The sequence below is a fragment of the Pangasianodon hypophthalmus genome, chromosome 13, assembly GCF_027358585.1.
Source record: "Pangasianodon hypophthalmus isolate fPanHyp1 chromosome 13, fPanHyp1.pri, whole genome shotgun sequence".
Taxonomy (NCBI): Eukaryota; Metazoa; Chordata; class Actinopteri; order Siluriformes; family Pangasiidae; genus Pangasianodon; species Pangasianodon hypophthalmus.
In genome coordinates this window covers 2,103,264-2,122,731 of record NC_069722.1, presented here as the reverse complement: position 1 = coordinate 2,122,731, position 19,468 = coordinate 2,103,264, and the positions used below count along the sequence as shown (strand labels likewise).

At 40.8% G+C, this 19,468-nt stretch overlaps 1 protein-coding gene across 5 annotated transcripts in view; it reads right to left on the bottom strand.

Annotated features, from left to right (window-relative positions):
- ppfia3 (PTPRF interacting protein alpha 3) overlaps window positions 1–19,468 on the bottom strand; it is a 59,492-nt gene that overhangs the window by 31,338 nt on the left and 8,686 nt on the right. For all 5 annotated transcript variants that reach the window (XM_053239343.1, XM_053239344.1, XM_053239340.1 and 2 more), the window contains exons 2-10: window positions 15,604–16,423; window positions 7,137–7,238; window positions 6,250–6,414; window positions 6,073–6,147; window positions 5,914–5,973; window positions 5,699–5,827; window positions 4,505–4,597; window positions 2,265–2,317; window positions 1,267–1,360 (exon numbers count right to left, since the gene is read on the bottom strand). In XM_053239343.1, coding sequence (XP_053095318.1) covers window positions 1,267–1,360; window positions 2,265–2,317; window positions 4,505–4,597; window positions 5,699–5,827; window positions 5,914–5,973; window positions 6,073–6,147; window positions 6,250–6,414; window positions 7,137–7,238; window positions 15,604–15,909 — 1,077 coding nt within the window. In that variant the 5' untranslated portion in view covers window positions 15,910–16,423. The remainder of the gene's footprint in view (window positions 1–1,266; window positions 1,361–2,264; window positions 2,318–4,504; window positions 4,598–5,698; window positions 5,828–5,913; window positions 5,974–6,072; window positions 6,148–6,249; window positions 6,415–7,136; window positions 7,239–15,603; window positions 16,424–19,468) is intronic.

The window sequence follows — 19,468 nt, the reverse complement described above, 5'->3', positions numbered from 1 at the left end:
CTAAATATAACATTATTAATCCTATTTCTAGACATTTTTCTTATTCCGTTTGCTTATTTCAGAAATACATGATTAAAATTAGAAAATTATCTGCCAATTTTTAGAACAAGACTATTTCAAGCTAGAAATTAGTAAAATAAAATATGTTAGAAATGGGTTCAATTATATTTGGTAACATACAGTATATAATATAATATATTTGTTTTATTATAATTTTATAATAGGAAATACTAGATATATTTGCCTACTGTATGTTCAATATATTTTCACTTGATGTCTTTTTATTTCGCAGTGTAGACCTGAGATTCACATAAATGTCTTTTTTTATTATTTATTTAAGTCCAACACAGAGACACAACACTGTAAAAACAACATCTCAGTGAAGATATCTAGAATAAAGGAAAAGTTATGTAATATTTCTTATTGTGAGATTATAATATAACAAATATAAGATTATTAAACCTGTTCCTGGATTTTTTTTTTTTTTTTTTACTAACTTTAAGCTTGAAATTGTCTTATTCTTTTACAGTAATTTTCTTTATTTCTAGAAATATGGCTTGAATGCTTAAAATAATGTGTAGAAAATATGTAGAAAATATGTAGAAATAGGCTTAATAATCTTATATTTGTTTGAAAACCATCTAATCAAGAGAAATGTTAGTTCAATTTGCGTATATATAACATATTTTTACTTGCTAAGATATCATTATTTGCAGAGAAAAAGCATTTACAATAAATGTCTGTTAGAATATAAAGACTTATTCACAACATTTATTCATTTTTGTATTAAAATTAAATTATATTATTATTTGTATTAAATTAAATTTGTGGAAACACATTATACTAGAAACGACCCATTTTAGTACATTAAGCTACACTGAAATTTTATTTAGCTAAAAATGTGACATTAGGCAGGTCATAAAACTTCGAATGTTGATTTTTTTTTACTCTGAATACAAAAATATGAAAATTCGAACAGTATTCGAAGAGTGAAATTTGTTCTACATTACACACTGTACTGCGAGTGCATCATTGTGATAAAATTATCCCAGAATGCACTGCTATATCTGACCTTAGCAACACATTACTCTACACAGAGCTCTGTCAGAATACCCACAATGCACTGCGCTGTGGCCATGATGACACATTAGTAGTGAATTATAAACAGAAACACACACACACACACACACACACACAGAGTGCTATTTATAGCTCAAATCCACAGCAGATGCTAAATAAAAAAGGCTGGGAAGGCAGAGTGTGTACCTGTCTGTATAGAGACTCTTTACTGGCCAGTTCGTTCTCCAGCTTGTCTTTGATGTCGTGGAGAGACGTCGCCTCCCGCTGGGCGCTCAGGTACCTGCAGGAAAAGAACACGCTCCTGGATCTCGGTACTGATGTCACCAGGAACTACAGTGCACTTCTTTTGGACTAGAACATTATGCAACTGATCATTAGTTTAATTTTAATTTTAATGACCAGCTAGCTGTCTTTATTCCACAGCCTGGCTGAATGCTCAAATCTGATTGGTCATAGCAGCATGGCTCGGTTCCAGCTGTAACACGAACAACAGGTTAATATTAATGCGCTTGTTCTGATACGTTATCGTTTCCATAGTAACAGCTCATACACATAATGTGTATGAGCTGTTACTATGCAAACGCTCCACATAATCAAAGACTAAAAATAAAGTATAATGTCTGATGTGATGACTTTATTTTTTTTGTTAGGAGACCTTTAAAATTTATGGAAGGAGGTAAAGCTGAAATTTTTCCGACATTTTCTAGACAGCTTTGCGGTTTCTTGTTTTTGCGTTTGTTTTTTGTTGTTCTTGTTGTTTTCTTATTAACATCAAAGAGAAAATAGAGAGGCTGGTGATGGAGCAACTGCTTATAGCTGCTGTAGCGTAAGTGAGAACTTGAGCTGGTTTAACTCGCCGGCGTTCCACATCATTAAATGTAACTATAAACAGATAAAAAGTACAACATGCTCTTTAACAAATTTTAAAAAATAGTAATTGTTGGCAAATTACATCTGTTTATTGTAGAAAATATTTAATAAGGAGCAGCTGCTACTATTTTACTTTGATTCATGATAAATGTTCACAATCGTTCAGATGAAATACTTTTATACCTTATAATTTTTAACATTAAATAAATAATATGCTGCATTTAAAAAAATACGGACTTCAGTTTTAGAGTAGTTCTCTGAAGGATTTAATCACACACACACACACACACACACACACACACAAAAAACTTTACCTGCGTTCTAGGGTCGTAATTCTCTCCTCCATATCCTCTCTCTGACACAAAGCCTATGAGAGAGAGGAAGAGAAAGATAGAGAGAGAGAGAGAGAGAGAGAGAGAGAGAGAGAGAGAAATGTTATGTAAGGTAGCTAACAGCTCAGCATGCTAACTATTTAGCCTCTTAAACTCCATCGATGTTGACACTTCCTGTTAATTTCACATTCATTACTGAATAATTTATAATCATAATATAATAATAAGCTTAAAGACGAATAACTGAATAAAAACATGAACGTTTCATCGGTTAGCAAATCATTTCTCAGATATTGCTAATAAACAGAAAATTCTTTAAAAAGAAAATATTATCTGGATGCCTCTTAGCCACAATCCAACCTTTCACATCTTTTTAAAATGTCTAAATTAAATGTGTTCCCTCAGAAGATTAGACTTTAACTCTGGTTGAGAGAAATATTCAGCAGAAAAGATTCGGACAATATAGCAAGTTGTTTGAACACTGTTGCTAGGCAACTGAGAAATACAGATGCAGACTAAAAGCTAGCTCATTTCTGAGGCTAATGATTTAACTAGCCAGCACGTACGGACAACGTAAAGGCACGATGAGCAGCGGAAAATGAGACGAAATTGTTTAGAACATTAACATTTTCCTCAGATGTGTTGGAAAATATTTAGGAAAAGGCTCAGAATTTCTAAAATTACACTGTAGGTAAACTTAGCATCAAGTGCTAATCCAGCTTCCATGAGTTCAAGCATACTGAGATATGTTTTAAAGAAAATCTTGATTTCTAAAGTTGTAAATTCCAGATTTTTCAGATATTAGAAATTGCATTCAGACTCGCTTTAGTAAATTTATTGTATTGTGATTTAGGTGTAAACATGTTTTTTTTTTTTTATTCCTTCTAAGCTATCCATCAAATTATTAATACATTATTAGACAGTGTGTAAACATAGCCGTTTTTGTAGTTTTTTGCCAAAGATCAGTATCGCAAACATTATTATCACAACAGTTATTGATGTAGTACACCCGGAGGCAACAAGACACAAAGGCTAACGCAGGCTAGTGCTAACATGCTCAAGTTAATGTCAACAGACAGTAGCGTGGAATGCTAACCGCATGCTACTTGTGTGTTACAAGGAGTTTGTGGGTGGTCAGCTATTACACAATATCGGTAGAACAGAGAGAGAGAGAGAGAGAGAGAGAGAGAGAGAGAGTGAGAGAGAGAGAGGAATGTTCTCAGCCTCGGTAATGTTTTGAATCGTTTTCTCTGAATGGCTTGTTTTGAATCAGTTGTGTTAAATCGCTTATTTTGAAGCTGAACTGAATCACGTATTGTGAATCAGTGGTTTTGATGTCATTTGGAGTCATTTGTTTTGAATTAGATGTTTTAAAATGTTGATTTTGGAGTTGGATCATTGAACTGAATCACTGAATCAGTGGTTCTGATTCTGTTATTTTTAAACATCTTGTTTTAAATTGATTATTTCGAATTGTTTGCTTTGAACAGTTGAGCAGTTGTGTTAAATTGTTTAATTGGAATTGATCTGAATCACTTTTTCTGAATCAGTGTTGATATAAAATGCTTGTTCTGAATCACTTGCTTTAAATCGACTGTTTTGATTCGCTTGTTTTGAATCAGTTGTCTTAAACTGCTTATTTTGAAGCTCAGTTGAATCATTTGATTTGAATCAAAATGTTTGATTCAGTTCATTTTAAATATCTTGTTTAAATGGATTCTTTTGCATTGACTGTTTTGAAAGCTTGTTCTAAACCACTTGCTTTAAATTGCTTATTTTGATTCACTTGCATTGGATCACTTGTTTTGGATCAGCAGTTTGGAATGGTCCGAAATCGTTAACGAGGAAAGCGAGAGTGAGCTGAAGGCATGTTGCATCAGAAAGATCTTTATCACAAAAGGAAAATTCCCGAGCGACTGTGCCGTGACATGAAAGCTCGCTGCTGCCAAGATCGCAGACGTTCGAGCCGAAGCACAAAACAAAGTGACTCAACATCGTCCAGAAAATCAGAGACGAATGACAGGCAGTGTGTGATTAGTGTGTTGAGTGTGTTGTGTGTGTTGCGTTGTATCTGACAGTCACACACCCATCACAATTAATCACCACATCATGACAGGAGCAACCATTGTGGTGGAAGAATGGGGGGAGGGTAGTGAGTGTGTGTGTTATGGTGTGTTATGCTTTGTGTGTGTGTGTGTGTGTGTGTGTGTGTTCGTTCAAACCTCTTTAATCTCCCTCTGAAGCTTCTGATTGGCTTCTTCAGTCTTGGTCACCTCCCTCCTGGCGGCAGTGAGCTGCTCCTCAATCTCTCCAACCTACAAACACACACACACACACACACACACACACACACACACAGACACACACACACAGACACACCTATGTTAATAACTACTGGCTCCCTGGTTGAGTCTCTGTGTCTATTTCCTGTCACATAACAGAGTCTGTGAATATAGGAGGAGTTTCCCGGGCAAAAGGTTGTCAGGTGACGATCAGTAAAATATAATGTACATTTTTTAATATGAAATAAAAGACATGATGCTTATTTTAGGTTAAAATGCAATGTATGTGGTGAAGAGATGAAGCAGGTTTGCTGTAACGGAGCAGAGTGACGGTGAACGCGACAAATGAAGCAGAGGGTGCCAATACTTTACTCTGTTGAGTGCAAAGTTTTTCAGAAACATGTGATTTCTCTCTTGTGCCAATAAAAGAGAGAGAGAGACATACAGACAGACAGAGAAACAGAGAGTGAGAAACAGAGGGAGAGAGAAACAGATAGAGTGAGATGCAGACAGAGAGAGAAAGAGAGAGAGAGAGAGAGAGAGAGAATGAAACAAAAAAAGTCAGAGAGAGAGAGACAGCTAGACACACTGATAGAGACAGATTGATAGAGAGAGACAGAGAAAGAGACTGATAGAGTGACTGATAGAGTGAGACACACAGAGAGAGAGAGAGAGAGAGAGAGGGGGAGAGAGAGAGAGAGACAGATAGGGAAACACAGAGAGTGAGAGAGTGACAATGAGAGAGAAAGAGAGAAACAGAGGGAGAGAGATGCACAGAGAGAGAGTGAGAGACAGAGAGCAAGAGAAAGAGATAGAATGAGACAGAAAAGTCAGAGAGAGAGAGAGAGAGACAGCCAGACATAATGATAGAGACAGACTGACAGAAAGAGACAGAGAAAGAGACTGATAGAGAGACTGATAGAGTGAGAGAGAGAGAGAGAGAGAGAGTGAGTGAGAGAGAGAGAGATTGACAGGTATGATGTAACTGTAAGTGTTGCAGTTGTCCACTAGAGGTCATCAGGGCAAAATATTACACACATCTCTATAGCAACCGTGTAGCTGTTAATGCATGAAACCTTCTAATGCAAAAGGTCTCTCTCTCTCTCTCACACACACACACACACACACACACACCTGTCTGCACATGAGGGCCAGTCGCTCCTTGAGCTGTGAAAGCTCCGCCCTCTGGCGCTCAATCTCTCCCTCCCTCTGTCTGTCGATCTCTCCATCATCCAAGATGGAGGACGGGCCGTTCGGGAGGCGCTGAGGAACGAACAAAAAAAACGAGTGAAACAGAGAGGAAAGAGTGAAATGTGACAGCACGCGGTCTAAGATGAGTCACGTCTCACCTCTTTACCGTTGTCCTGCCCACGCTCACGTCGTTTGATCTGATCACGCAGAGTTAGAACCTGTGAGGAAGAACAGAAGGAAGTGTGTGAGAAAGAAGAAGAAGAAGAGAGAGACTGAGACGGATGGAGAGATAGAGGAGGATGTGTGAGGATGGACACCTCGTTGGTAGAGGACTCGAGCTCTTCCTCCAGGACGGCCACTCGCTCCAGAGCCACACGCAGTCGCTCCCTCACCTGCACACAGACAGAGAAATACCTGTAGCAGTGTGTGTGTGTGTGTGTGTGTGTGTGTGTGTGTGTGTGTGTGTGTGTGAGACAGAGAGAGATTCCACTCACCTTCTCGTCCAGAGCCTTGTGGTGCTCGAACAGAGACTTGAGAGCTTTGAGCACCTCGACCTCGCTGGAGACGCCAGCTGGAGACTGAGCCTGTCTCTTCACCACCGTCATCCTCAGAGAGCGCTCGTGACGAGACACTAAACACTCCAAATGCTCCAACAACAACTACACACACACACACACACACACACACGCCAGGGGCAGGGAAAGAAGGAAGGAGGGAAGGACAGGAAGGAAGGGAAATTAGAGGAAAGGAAAGATGAAGAAGAAGGGAAGGAAAGCGAAGAAGGACGTAAGAGGAAAAGAAGAAAGGCAATAAAAACAAAGGGATGGAAAGACAGGAAGAAGGAAGGACAGGAAGAAACAGTGAATGAAGAAAGTAAGGAAGGAAGGAAATGAAAGGAAAGGGGTGGAAACGCAGGAAAAAGGAAGTACAGGAAGAAGGAAGAAAAGGAAAAGAAAGGACATAGGGAATGAAAGGTAAGGAATGGAGGAAAGAAGAAAGGAGTGAACAGGAATGAACAAAAAAGGAAATTAAAGTGAAATGAAATAAAAGCAAAAGAAAGGACATACAGGAAGAAGAAAGGAAAGGAAAGGAAAGGTGGAAGGGAGGAAAAGGGAAGCAAAGGAAAGGAAGGATAAGGAAAAGGAAGGACAGGAAAAAGGAAGGAAGGGATGGACAAGAAATGGAAGGAATGATGGGAGAAAGGAAAGTGAAGGAGGGAAAAACAGGAGGTAGGAATTAATGAAGAAAGAAAAAAAGAAAGACAATTATAAGCAAACACACAATTGTACAGTCTAAACTGTTGAACTGTTGATAGTTGTGCATGAGTCTGTTTTACACACACACACACACACACACACACACACACACACACTGTACTGACCCGTGTGTTGTTCCTCTCCGCCTTGAGCTCTGCGATCTCTTCCTCTCTCTCCAGCAGCTGCTCCCGACACACATTCAGCTCTTTGGTCAACACGGCAAACTCCTGCACACACACACAAACACAAACACACACACACACACGCAGACGCACACACACAGACACACACACGCAAACACACACACACACACACACGCATTAATTCAAAAACTACAATAAGACTATAATACCTAGAGTTTACAACTGAGAAGAAAAGATATGAAACGGAAGGATAGTGAAGAGATTTAACGCCTGATGTTGCTTTCAGTAATAAATTGAGGAAAACTTTAACTTCTTTGTCTGTTCAAACAGCGGCCATGTTTATGATTAGGTATATTTAGATTTAGCAATGAAACATGTTACTGATAATTTATTTAAGTAACTTTTTTTTAACTTTTTAAGTAATTTTTTGCTGTTAGTTGTTTTTGTTCATTTTTTTTCAGCATTGTTTATTTGCATTTTCAAAATCCACAAAAAAAATATTTTGATGTAAAGCCCCATACTGGCCTTGTTAACGCAATTTTGTCAAATTTCTGCCAACACAATTTCTGACAGGTTTGTGCATTAATGTAAAAAAAGTTGTGGCTGTAAGGTTATCAGGGCCTGTCGTGGTGGTAGTCCCCTAACCCGTTGGTGGACACCAGGGCTGAAGAAGGAGACCTTTCGAGTTTGGTTAGCTTGTGGGACTCCAGAAGCAGCTGACAGATACCGGCGGGCCAACCATAGTGCAGCAAGGACAGTGGCGAGGGCAAAGACAGCAGGGCCTCGCCCACACTGTTTACAGCAGGGATGGAGAACTGTTGACCTCAACTAAAGACATAGTCAGATGGTGGAAGGAGTACTTCGAGGACCTCCTGAATGCCACTGACATGCCCTCCTTTGAGGAAGTAGAGCTGGAGGACTCAGAGAAGGACTTGCCCATCACTAATGCTAAGGTCACTGAAGCAGTTAAACAACTCCTTAGTAACAGGGCTCTTGGGGTGGATGAGATTCACCCTAAATTACTGAAGGCTGTTGATGTTGTTGGGATGTCCTGGCTGACACACCTTTTCAACATTGCGTGGAGGTTGGGGACAGTACCTTTGGACTGACAGACAGGGGTGGTGGTCCGTATCTTTAAAAAGGGGGACTGGAGGGTGTACTCCAACTTTAGAGGGATCACACTCCTCAGCCTCTATGGGAAGGTCTATGCCAGGGTACTGGAGAGGAGGGTCCAGACATTAGCTCTTCACCCTTAAAAGGATCATAGAGGGTTCAGGGGGGTTTGCCCAACCAGTCTACATGTGTTTTGTGGACTTGGAAACGGCATATGACCGTGTCCCTCATGGAATCCTGTGAAGGGAGCTTCAGGAGTATGGGGTACTGGGCCTGTTGCAGGCTGCAGGCCATCAGGTCCCTGTATAAAGCCAGAGCGACAATCTGGTCCGTATTACCAACGTCAGGTCAGACTTGTTCTCGGTGCATGTTGGGCTCCGCCAGGGCTTTATCAGCGATTCTGCTCATGATCTTCATGGACAGAATTTCTAGGTGCAGCGACGGGGGCAGAGGGCATCTGATTTGGTGACCTCAGGATCGCATCTTTGTTATTTGCAGATGATGTGGTCCTGTTGGCTTCAAAAGCAGTGACCTCCAGTGTGCTCTGGGGCGGTTTGTAGCTAAGTGTGAAGCAGCCAGGATGAGGGTCAGCATCTCCAAATTTGAGGCCATGGTTCTCAGCAAGAAAAGGGAGTGTTGTTCCCTTCAGGTCGGAAATGAGATAATTCCTCAAGCAGAGGAGTTTAAGTATCTCGGGGTCTTGCTCATGAGTGAGGGTAGAGTGGAGCAGGAGACTGACAAACGGATCAGTGCAGCGTGAGCAGTTACGCAGACATTGTACCTTTCCATCGTGGTGAAGAGAGAGTTGAGCCAAAAGGTGATGATTTCAATTTAACAGTCAATCTACATCAAATCCCTCATCTGTGGTCTGAATGAGTTCACAGATACAGGTGGCAGAAATGAGCTTCCTTCGCAGGGTGGCTGGACTGAGTCATAGAGGGGGGGAGGAGCTCAGACATTCGGGGGGACTCAAAGTAGAGCATTGAAAGCCAGTTGAGGTGGTTTAGGCATATGGCTAGGATGCCTCCTGGGGAGGTGTTTCAGGCATGTCCAATGGAGAGAAGACCCCGGGGCATACCAAGGACTAGAAGGAGAGATGGAGCTGGCTAGTCTCTGCTTAGACTGCTGCCCCTGTGACCTGGACCCGGATAAGCAGAAGAAAATGGATGGATAGATGGACATAAATTTTGACATGACATATTGAAGTGGTGACACTGAATACTGCTCCTTGCTCAAACTGACAAGAAAAATGTGTTTAAATGAAAGATCAGATCATCATCATGTGTAACTGTGACACACCTCTGTTTTTGGCAAACTCAGAGCCGTACTTGCAAATCCAGCACAACTCTCAGAATATCAGTGTGTACTTGCACATAACTCAACTTCCTTTGTGTATATACAAATGCTTGTGTCTTATTCCTAATTATAGCATCTCCTGATACACCACATATGGAACATTCAGCACTTTTTCAGTACCACAATGTGGCAAACTACTTTCACTTTCTGACTACACAATGTTGACGGGAAATGTCTTTGCAGATTGTCTGTTTAATGAATTGTTGCTAACATAATTTTTTATCACATTTGTAATTATCAAATCCACAACTGTGATATGAAAACCATAGCAGCTTCACTCTAGTGTGCTGTGGTTTCTCTTCATCTGAAACCTGACGTCTTATTTATCACATTGTTCTGATACATGGTGTGTATGAGAATGTCAGTGTGTGTGTGATATTAGCCATTTACAAGCAACCACAGTGTCACTGGCACACTGTGCAAACCAACATATGGCTCCATATGCCAGTTACAGTACTGCTCACACCGTGTCATCTCCGCCCCGCCCATCCACACACACCCACTGACATAACACGGTTCACTCTGTGTGTGTGTCTGTGTGTACGCGTGTGTGTGTGTGTGTGTGTTCGTTTGTTCATTCATTCATCTTCAGTACCCATTTTTTCCTGGACAGGGTCACAGTGAATCCGGAGCCTGTCCTGGGAACGCTGTCCGTAAACCCAGAATACACAGACATAAAGGAGATGCTGTTTATTTAAACAACTGTTTATAGCTATGATGAGTAATAACAGGAACTAACCTGTTTCATGGACATTCCACAATATCTAACTGTAAACAGATAAACAGTACGACGTGTCATTCTTTAATAAATGGAATATTGCAATCATTGGGAATTTGCTGTGGTTTAAGAGGAATACAACACTTGGGGGTGTGCTGTTATAGGAAAATAATGAACTTCTGGGTGGCAACAGTAACTCCGCTTCATCACACTACCCCATCGTTGATTTTATTCCTAACTCAATCCAACAGCATCACTGATTTACACAGTCATGACACGTGGCACTAATGATGTGGTTTATCTCCAGATTAAATTATCACACTCATTAAAATCACAAACCCGTCTCCAGCTTGACCAACACATACACACACACACACACACGCACACTGCAGTGAGAAACAGGAGCGAGAGAAGCTGAGGTACAACACACACACACACACACACAGATGGCATCGCAGTGGGCTCATGGCATATTTGCTTTGTGGAAGTGGACCTCACTGAGACCGGGCTCCAGTTCTGCCTGGCACCAATTTCCCACAATTCCCTGCTCATGTCAGGCCCTGGGCAGCAATGCCAGTACAGTCCTACACACTTAAACAGGTTTTAAGGGTGGAGTAACATATTCCCAAACACTTCCCCCAACATGTCCACCAACACTTCCAACAACATGTCCACAACACCTTCCCAACGCACCCCTAAATCATCCCTGATGAGTCCCTAACACATCCCCAACACATCCCTCAAAACGCCTCCCCAATATATCCTTCAATACCTCCCACAACATGTCCCTACACATGCCTAATACACCCTCAACATATCCCCAACATGTCTCCCTAAACATTCACAACAACTCCCCCAACACATTCCAATACACACCCACAACACATCCCCAACACTTCCACAAAACCTCTCAACTCATCCCCAACACATTCCCTAACACATTCTCCAACACGTCTCCCAACACATTCACCAACACCTTCCCAACACTCTCCTAAAACAGCCCCAATGTGTCCCAAACACCTCCCCAACACGTCTCCCATCACCGCCCCAACACATCCCCCAACATATCACCAACACCTCCCCAACACTTATCCCAACATATCCTCAACACATCCCCAACACCTCCCTGACACGTCCCCCAACATGTCTCCCAACATATCACCAACACCTCTCCCAACACATCTCCCAACATATCCGCAACACCTCCCCAAAACTTATCCCAACATATCCTCAACACATCCCCAACACCTCCCCGACACGTATCCCAACATATCCCCAACACCTCCCCAACATGTCTCCCAACATATCACCAACACCTCCCCAACATGTCTCCCAACATATCCGCAACACCTCCCCAAAACTTATCCCAACATATCCTCAACACATCCCCAACACCTCCCCGACACGTATCCCAACATATCACCAACACCTCCCCAACATGTCTCCCAACACATCCCCAACACCTCCCCGACATGTCCCCCAACATATCCCCAACACGTATCCCAACAGATCCCCAACACCTCCCCCAGAAAGATATCAAAGCTTTTTCCACATGTTCACATTACCATCACTCATTACCTTTTCATCCTACGCTGCCGTAAAGTGCTAATGGAATCTAACAGCGTTCAGATCCGACCACAGACAGGAAGCAAAGAAGTGCACAGCTCTGCATTATACCAACACACACACACACACGCACACAGGGTTTAAGTCTGAGTCCACTACCAGGAAGTGGTGTACATTATTTAAAACTGAAACACATAAATTGTTCAGCTGTTTTGGGGTTTTTTGAAGTCAACGGACGAATGTTTATAGCTGCTATAACGTAAGTGAACTTGTTTAAGTTATGCCCCAAAGCATTAAATGTAACTATAATCAGATAAAAAGTATGAGATGTTGTACTATAATAAATAATATAAATTATGATTGTTAGAAAATTGCTGTGGTAGAAGAGGAATAAAACACATGGGGACATGCTGTTATTGGAAACTAATCAACCATCCTGTCGTTTATTATTTTCCCATAACAGCAGAAGACGGTGTGTTTTATTCCTTACGTAAAAACCTTCACAGTGAACAAGTAAAGAGTAATAGAATATAATCTGATAAATATCATTTAACTAGAAGTTTTATTCATTATGTGAAATCAAGAAATAAGAAAGCACTCAGTTTTGGACTCAAGATGTTTAAAGCTAACAGTACGACACTCTCCCTGTTCTCCGGATCTACTGGGATCAGTTATAACGAGGAAGGATTTAATTTAGTACGGTGATCACACTTAAGAGAACAATACTGCATGAAAACATTCACAGCAGCTGAACTGTCCAGCTATAAAACTAAAATATTTCACAATAACAAATGCTTTAAAGTGGAATAAAGCAGAACCGAGCTCCTCGGGAGAATCGGGAAGAGAATCACTCACTCGGGACGGGATCCAGGAAGTGAGGAAGGAACGTTACGTTCCAAACACTAGAGTTCACAACAGCCATTTTATATCACATCCTCATCTCTACATTCATTCTCTTCCTTTCTTCCTTTCTTTCTTTCTATAACATCTTAATCCCTAGATTAATTCTCTTTTTTCTTCCTTCCTTCCTTCCTTCCTTTCTCTCTTTCTTTCTTTCTTTCTTTCTATAACATCTAATCACTAGATTAATTCTTTCTTGCTTGCCATTTTTAGTCAACAGATCCTTTCTTTGTTTAGATTAATTCTTCTTTCTATTTTTTGTTTGTTTCTTTCCTTCTTCCTGTAACATTCTAATCACTAGATTAAGTCTTTCTTCTTCTCACAATTTTTTTCTTTCTTTCTTTCTTTCTTTCTTTCTATAAAATGTTAATCCCATCTAATCTTTCTTCCACATCCTTAGATTATTTCCCTTTCTTTCTTTTGCTTCCTTCCTTCCTTCATTTCTTTTTTCTCTTTCTTTCCTATCTTAATCCCATCCTTCTTTCTTTCTGTAACATTCTAAACACTAGACAAAGTCTTTCTTTTTTGCACAATTTCTTTCTTTCTTTCTATAACATCCAATCTCTAGATTAATTCTTTCTTGCTTGCTTTTTTCTAGTGAACAGATTCTTTCCTTCTTTAGATTAATTCTTTCTATTTTTTTCTTTCTTTCTCTCTGTAACATTTAATCACTACATAAAGTCTTTCTTTTTCTCACAATTTCTTTCTTTCTTTTTTCAGTGTTCTTATTGATTTTTGTAGACTTCCTTCTAGAATAATCTTGTATTTAACAGCAGTACAGAAGGTAAACGTGTGCTATATTGAGGATAAAGGATATATATATTTAACTGAGTGTGAGATATTCCTCAGCTGTTCTAAGCTTAGCTAGCTAGATGTGTGTTTAGCTAACAGGTCTAACAGTCGGTTTGGATGTATGAAAAGACTAATCTTAGCCCCGTTTCTTTCATACACTTTCTGGTGCTGAGCTTCAGGATCTTGCAGGTTGCAGTCTGTGCTCTGGTTTATGATGGGAAAATGTTTTGAACGCTATGATACATTGTGCGCAAGATGTAGCCTAAACACTGAATAAAAAAGAAATTCACAGAAGTTAAACGTTAATAAAAGTTTAATTTGCCCGTGGCGAGTAAACGAGATAACCTCACGTGTTCGCAGATGAGATCCATGGCCATGTTTAGTAACGCTGTTGTGCAAAACTACGCAAATATGAACAAGTCAAAAAAAAATCAAAAAGAGCTAACCAAGTCATAATATATATACATATATATACATATATAAAGGTTTTATCTCAGTATTGTTTCTGATTTCTAATTTTATATGCTAACCGCTAAGTACAATGCTGTATGCTCAGGTTACGAGGAAATCTCTTCTCTTCTCTTCTGTCCCCTTTTTATTTTCTCATTGAGACCAGCGAAAAACCAGGATCTGGGACACACTGCAAATGAGGCAAGCTTTGTGGGAAATAAAGACTGGTGGGTCAGAAAAAAAACCCAAAACAACGCTGCTCAGTTCAGACATAACGGCAACGTAGCAGAGCAGATGAGTGTGAGTCAAAGCAGAACAGGTCCCGATGAGCGAAAGCAGGTCATCGTCTTTTCTCTCTCTCTCTCTCTCTCTCTCTCTAGTGAGAAGATGTTTAGTCATTCCTCAGGCTCTCTTCTACATCATCAGATTTTTCAATCTTTTACAATTTAATCCAGCACTTCAGCTCGTCTTCACTTTCTCTGATAAGAGATCTATCCAAACGTCTTAGAAATGCACATACATACAAATACTTATTAACCCAAATCATCAAAAATATCTGTCTGAATATCGTGTGCTCATAAAATACACTCTGATACCAACATATCTGACGATGCTTAACACCAGGCGATAATAAGTGATGTAATCCTAATGCATGTATGATATCACACTAATAAACATACGACCTGAAATGACAGAGATTTGGATGTATTTCATAATTAATGATCAAAGCAAAACAGGCTGCAAACTCTGTGTAGATACACTATATGGCCAAAAGTTTTTGCACCCTGACCATCACACCCATATGTCCTTGTTGAACATCTCATTCCAGATTTATTCCCCGTGTGTTTGCTGTTATAATGAGCTCCACTCTTCTGGGAAGCTTTCCACTAGATGTTGGAGCGTGGCTGTGGGGATTTGTGTTCATTCAGCTACAAGAGCATTAGTGAGGTCAGGCGCTGATGTTGGGATGTCGAGGAGGTCTGGGGTTCAGTCGGTGTTCCAGTTCATCCCAAAGGTGTTCAGTGGGGTTGAGGTCAGGGCTCTGTGCAGGACACTCGAGTTCTTCCACTCCAACCTTCACACACCATGTCTTCATGGAGCTCGCTTTGTGCACAGGGGCATTGTCATGCTGGAACAGGGTTGAGCCTCTTAGTTCCAGTGAAGGGAAACTGTAAAGCTACAGCACACAGAGACGTTCTATACAATTGTGTGCTTCCAACTTTGTGGTAATAGTTTGGGGAAGACCCACATAAGGGTGTGATGGTCAGGAGTGCACATACTTTTGGCCATATAGTGTATCAATAGGAGGAACTACAGATTCCCACATTACAAGTGATAAAAACATCTTGAACATAAAACTCGGGACAAGGATTTCATCGCTAGTGGTGAATGCTAGCTAGGCGAGAAAAAATAAGTCTACAGACTTCTTTTAGATCCAGTTTCGGAAATCTGGAGCCCTTAGATCCAGAAAATTTGTGGAAATTTTCTAATATTTTACATAAATTTCTCCACACACAAACTCACACACACACACAGACACAGACAATGGTGTACCTGAGGCAGGGCGATGGACAGCTGTCTCTGGAGTGAGTCTTTCTCATGTCCCAGTTCCCGAAGGCGGAGCTGTGCCGTCCCCAGACTCTCCTGCGTCTCTCTCAGGCTCTCCAGCAGCCGCTCTCTCTCCGTCAGCATGTTCACCATCAGAGACTCCAGGTTGCCCGTGCTGCCGCCCTCGTAGCCACCCCCGATGCCCCCCATGCCCCCTCCCATGCCACTCCCGCCCCCGGCAGGCGAGGAAGGCCCGCCTCCTCCTCCACCACGACCGTCCTCCGATATAGTGGGCATCACCTCGCACATCATCCTGAGGCCGGGAAGTGTGGGAGTGGGTTACGTGATAGTGTGTGTGTGAGTGTGTGTGTGGGTGTGTGTTTGTAAAACGCTTACAGCTTTCTGTGAAGTGTAGAGCTGTGTACTCTTTGAAAGATGATGCTTTATGTAAACAGGAAGTATTTCTTTATCTACAAATGTCCACCTTTCTGCGATCCTTTCTCCGAACAAAATGTCCTCTTTCAGTCCACAATTTTTTCTTCTCCTCTAAATATGGACGCTCACGAGTAGATTGCGTCCTCTCATTTTCTTCAAATCATCCATTTTTTTAAAAAATGTAGTCTTTTCTGTTTAATTGGTCTTCATCCAGAATGCCCCTGAGCTCCTTGGTTTGGGTGAAGTTTGGGGTGGAGAAAGCGGGCGTGGTCCAGATAAACCAGTAGGAGAATCTAGGAGGACGGCTGGGTTGTGGGGGAGGGGCAGGAAAGGTGGGCGGGGCATAAACCAAGGCCGTCTAACCCTCTAGGGATGATCAGCTACAAGAGATCTGTGGAGAGGAGGAAGAAAGAGAACAAATTAGCCAATGAACCCAAACAATAGCTAGTCTAAGTGAAAGAGGCGTGGTCTCTGTTGGCCAGTCACATTGAAAGAGGCGTGGCTTCTCACATCTCACATCAAGGCGAACACTGTTTACACAATTACGCCAAAACATGGGGAACCCTGGATGATCTTAATAGCAATAAACACCTTGCAGAGTCAAGGAAAAAACAGATCGTCGGCATTCTTAATTCGAGCTTCTTGCTAGTTGTTAGCACCTAGCTAGTGCAATGGCTACCTTCACACGCAAAATCTTTCTTTCTATACAGATTAATGTGGGTTGCATGCTTTGTTGCATGTTGTCATGGTCAGTGAGAATGCACAGACATACAACAGATCCAGATACAGTGGATATAAAAAGTCTACACATTCCTGTTAAAAAAAAACAAGATAAATCATCTCAGATCTTTTTCGACCTCTAATGTGAGATAGCAACCAAAAGTGAAAACCAAATAGAAACATTTGACAGGAAAACAGTACGCACATCCCTTGGGTAAGAGTCTATACCAACTTAGTACATCCTGATTTAGCAATTGTATTCCACTCTTCCTTGCAAAAATGCTCCAGATCTATCAAATTGTGAGGGGATTTCCTGTACACAACCCTCTTCAAGTCATTCCACAGGGTTTGGATAGGATTTAGATCTGGGCTCTGACTGGGCCATTCCAAAACACTGATCATTTTCTTCTGAAGCCGTTCCTTTGTTGACTTGGATTTGTGCTTTAGGTCGTTATCGTACTGGAAGGTGAAATTTTTCTTCATCTTCAGCTGTCTAACAGACACCTGCAGATCACTATTTGGAGCTATCCATAATTCCCTCTATCGTGACTAAAGCCTCAGTCCCAGCTGAAGAGAAGCAGCACCATAGCACAATGCTGCCACCACCATGCTTCACTGTGGGTATGGTGTTCTTTGGGTGATAAACGATCTTGTTTTTTTGTGCGTTTGTGCCATATATTTTAGAATTATGCCCAAAAAGTTCTCATTACACCATTACTCATTTTCCCACAAGTGTTCAGATGAGTGTACATATATTTTGGCAAAATATTTGTTTTGGTTTCCGTCTAGCCGCCCTAAACCATAGCTCAGACATGTGAGGAGAGATAGCGAGAGATTGTTGTCTTGTCCTTTCATCAATCTTGAAGGGACTTCCTGTTCTTGGTGATGTCACTGTAATGCCCCATTTTCTCCACTTGTTAATGATGGCCTTCACAATATTCCACGGAACATCTAATGTTTTGGAATTTTTTTTATACCCCTCTCCTGATCGATACCTTTCGATAATGAAATACCGTACATGCCTTGGAAGCTCTTTGAAGACCACGGCTTCAGCAGACGGATGAAACTAAGAAGATGTGAAGAAAATCGTACAGAAACAGCTGGTATTTCTTTGGGGTTCATCAGAATCACTTCACTGATGACAAGTGTTTGATAATTACTTTTGAACATGAGTTTGAATGTGATTGGTTAATTCTGAGCACAGTCACATGACCCATTAAAAAAGGGTGTGCACACTTATGCAACCAGGTTAATGTATGTTTTTTTTTCTATTTTTCCCCCTAAAACCATTCTATTAGTTTTTCACTTGAATTGTGTTGGTTTCTGCATCACATTAAAGGTGGAAAATCATTTTCACATCACAAAAACTTTGATATAACATCATCACTGGAGCTCATCACATCTTAAGGCATAAGCTGCATATATCCTGCATACATGACAAAAACGTGTACTGACGTGAACATACGTTTTGGTATTATCCTGCAGCAAGTTCAAACTAAACCTTAGGATTATGTACAATGAGCCTCATTTATCAATCTGTCTTTTAGTAAACTGAAATTAAATGTCCGTAGTGGCATGAAACCCAGACTCACCCATTCTGCCTCATTAAAGCTGAGAACAATCAACAATTAATCATCAGATTAACAAACAGTGAGTTACTGCACATGCTAGCACATGAGTATTAAAGCTTCTTCACATAATTACAAACCGCTAGCTAATTTCTCTAAGGTCAGGGTGTAAAGTCTTTGCTAATCCATACAGGAACAACCTGAAATTCAAACTGATCATATCTTACATAACATCATGCTTTTTTTTTAACAATCCAATCAAATTCTGATGTTTAAGCCAAAGTTAAAGCGTACATTGCTCCATTGTTACACATTACTGCTGCATTTGTCTTAATTCGGCAGTGGGAAGTCGGAGATCGGAAATTACGCCATTTTCCATCTTGTGCTACAAACTGGGCAAAAACATGGACACCTCTGTGACAGCTCGTCCATGTTACGGGTTTAATCTCATTTAATGATTATTTAAAATAATCTCAATTAAAAGTACAGCTGTTGCTTTATTTACTGTTGACTGTTGAACCCGCCTTCCTGAATTCCAGCCTGAGGGGTCGTTTTCTAGTCATGGGTCGGAAATATGATGCGTTTGTCCCTCGTAAAAACTAGCGCTGTATCGCTTTTCCATCACGTCACAAACTTTTAAAGGAAAACGTACTGATTTGCATATTAATCTGCATAATTAATGCATGATCTTAAACGACTTTCAAGATTTATTTCATAATGAAATCCTGAGTTCTTTCCTTTTCTATCTTCAGTTAAACGGCTTCCTACATTACCCACAATGCCGTTTGACTACCTGCTAATTGCGATGCGGTGGGATTTTAGCCCTCACTTCATTTCTACCTACAGAGAACGATGCAGCGGCGCTTTAGTGCTTCAGTCTGTCCAGCTCTCTCACCTCCTCGTCTGTACACTCTAATCAAACAGATCAGCTTCAAAAGTGTCACCTTTCACGCTAATACCTGCTAACAACGTCCCCCTGTGACATCAGAGCGACACACAACCGCCAACGTCTCACAGGAATAACGAAAAATACAGCACTAGCCAACAAATTAGCACCAGAATCGCTAAACACATGACGCTTCACTACAAACAGATGTAATGTGTTTTAAGGCACAGCGTGAGAAGTAGTTTCAGATCCGACATCAACG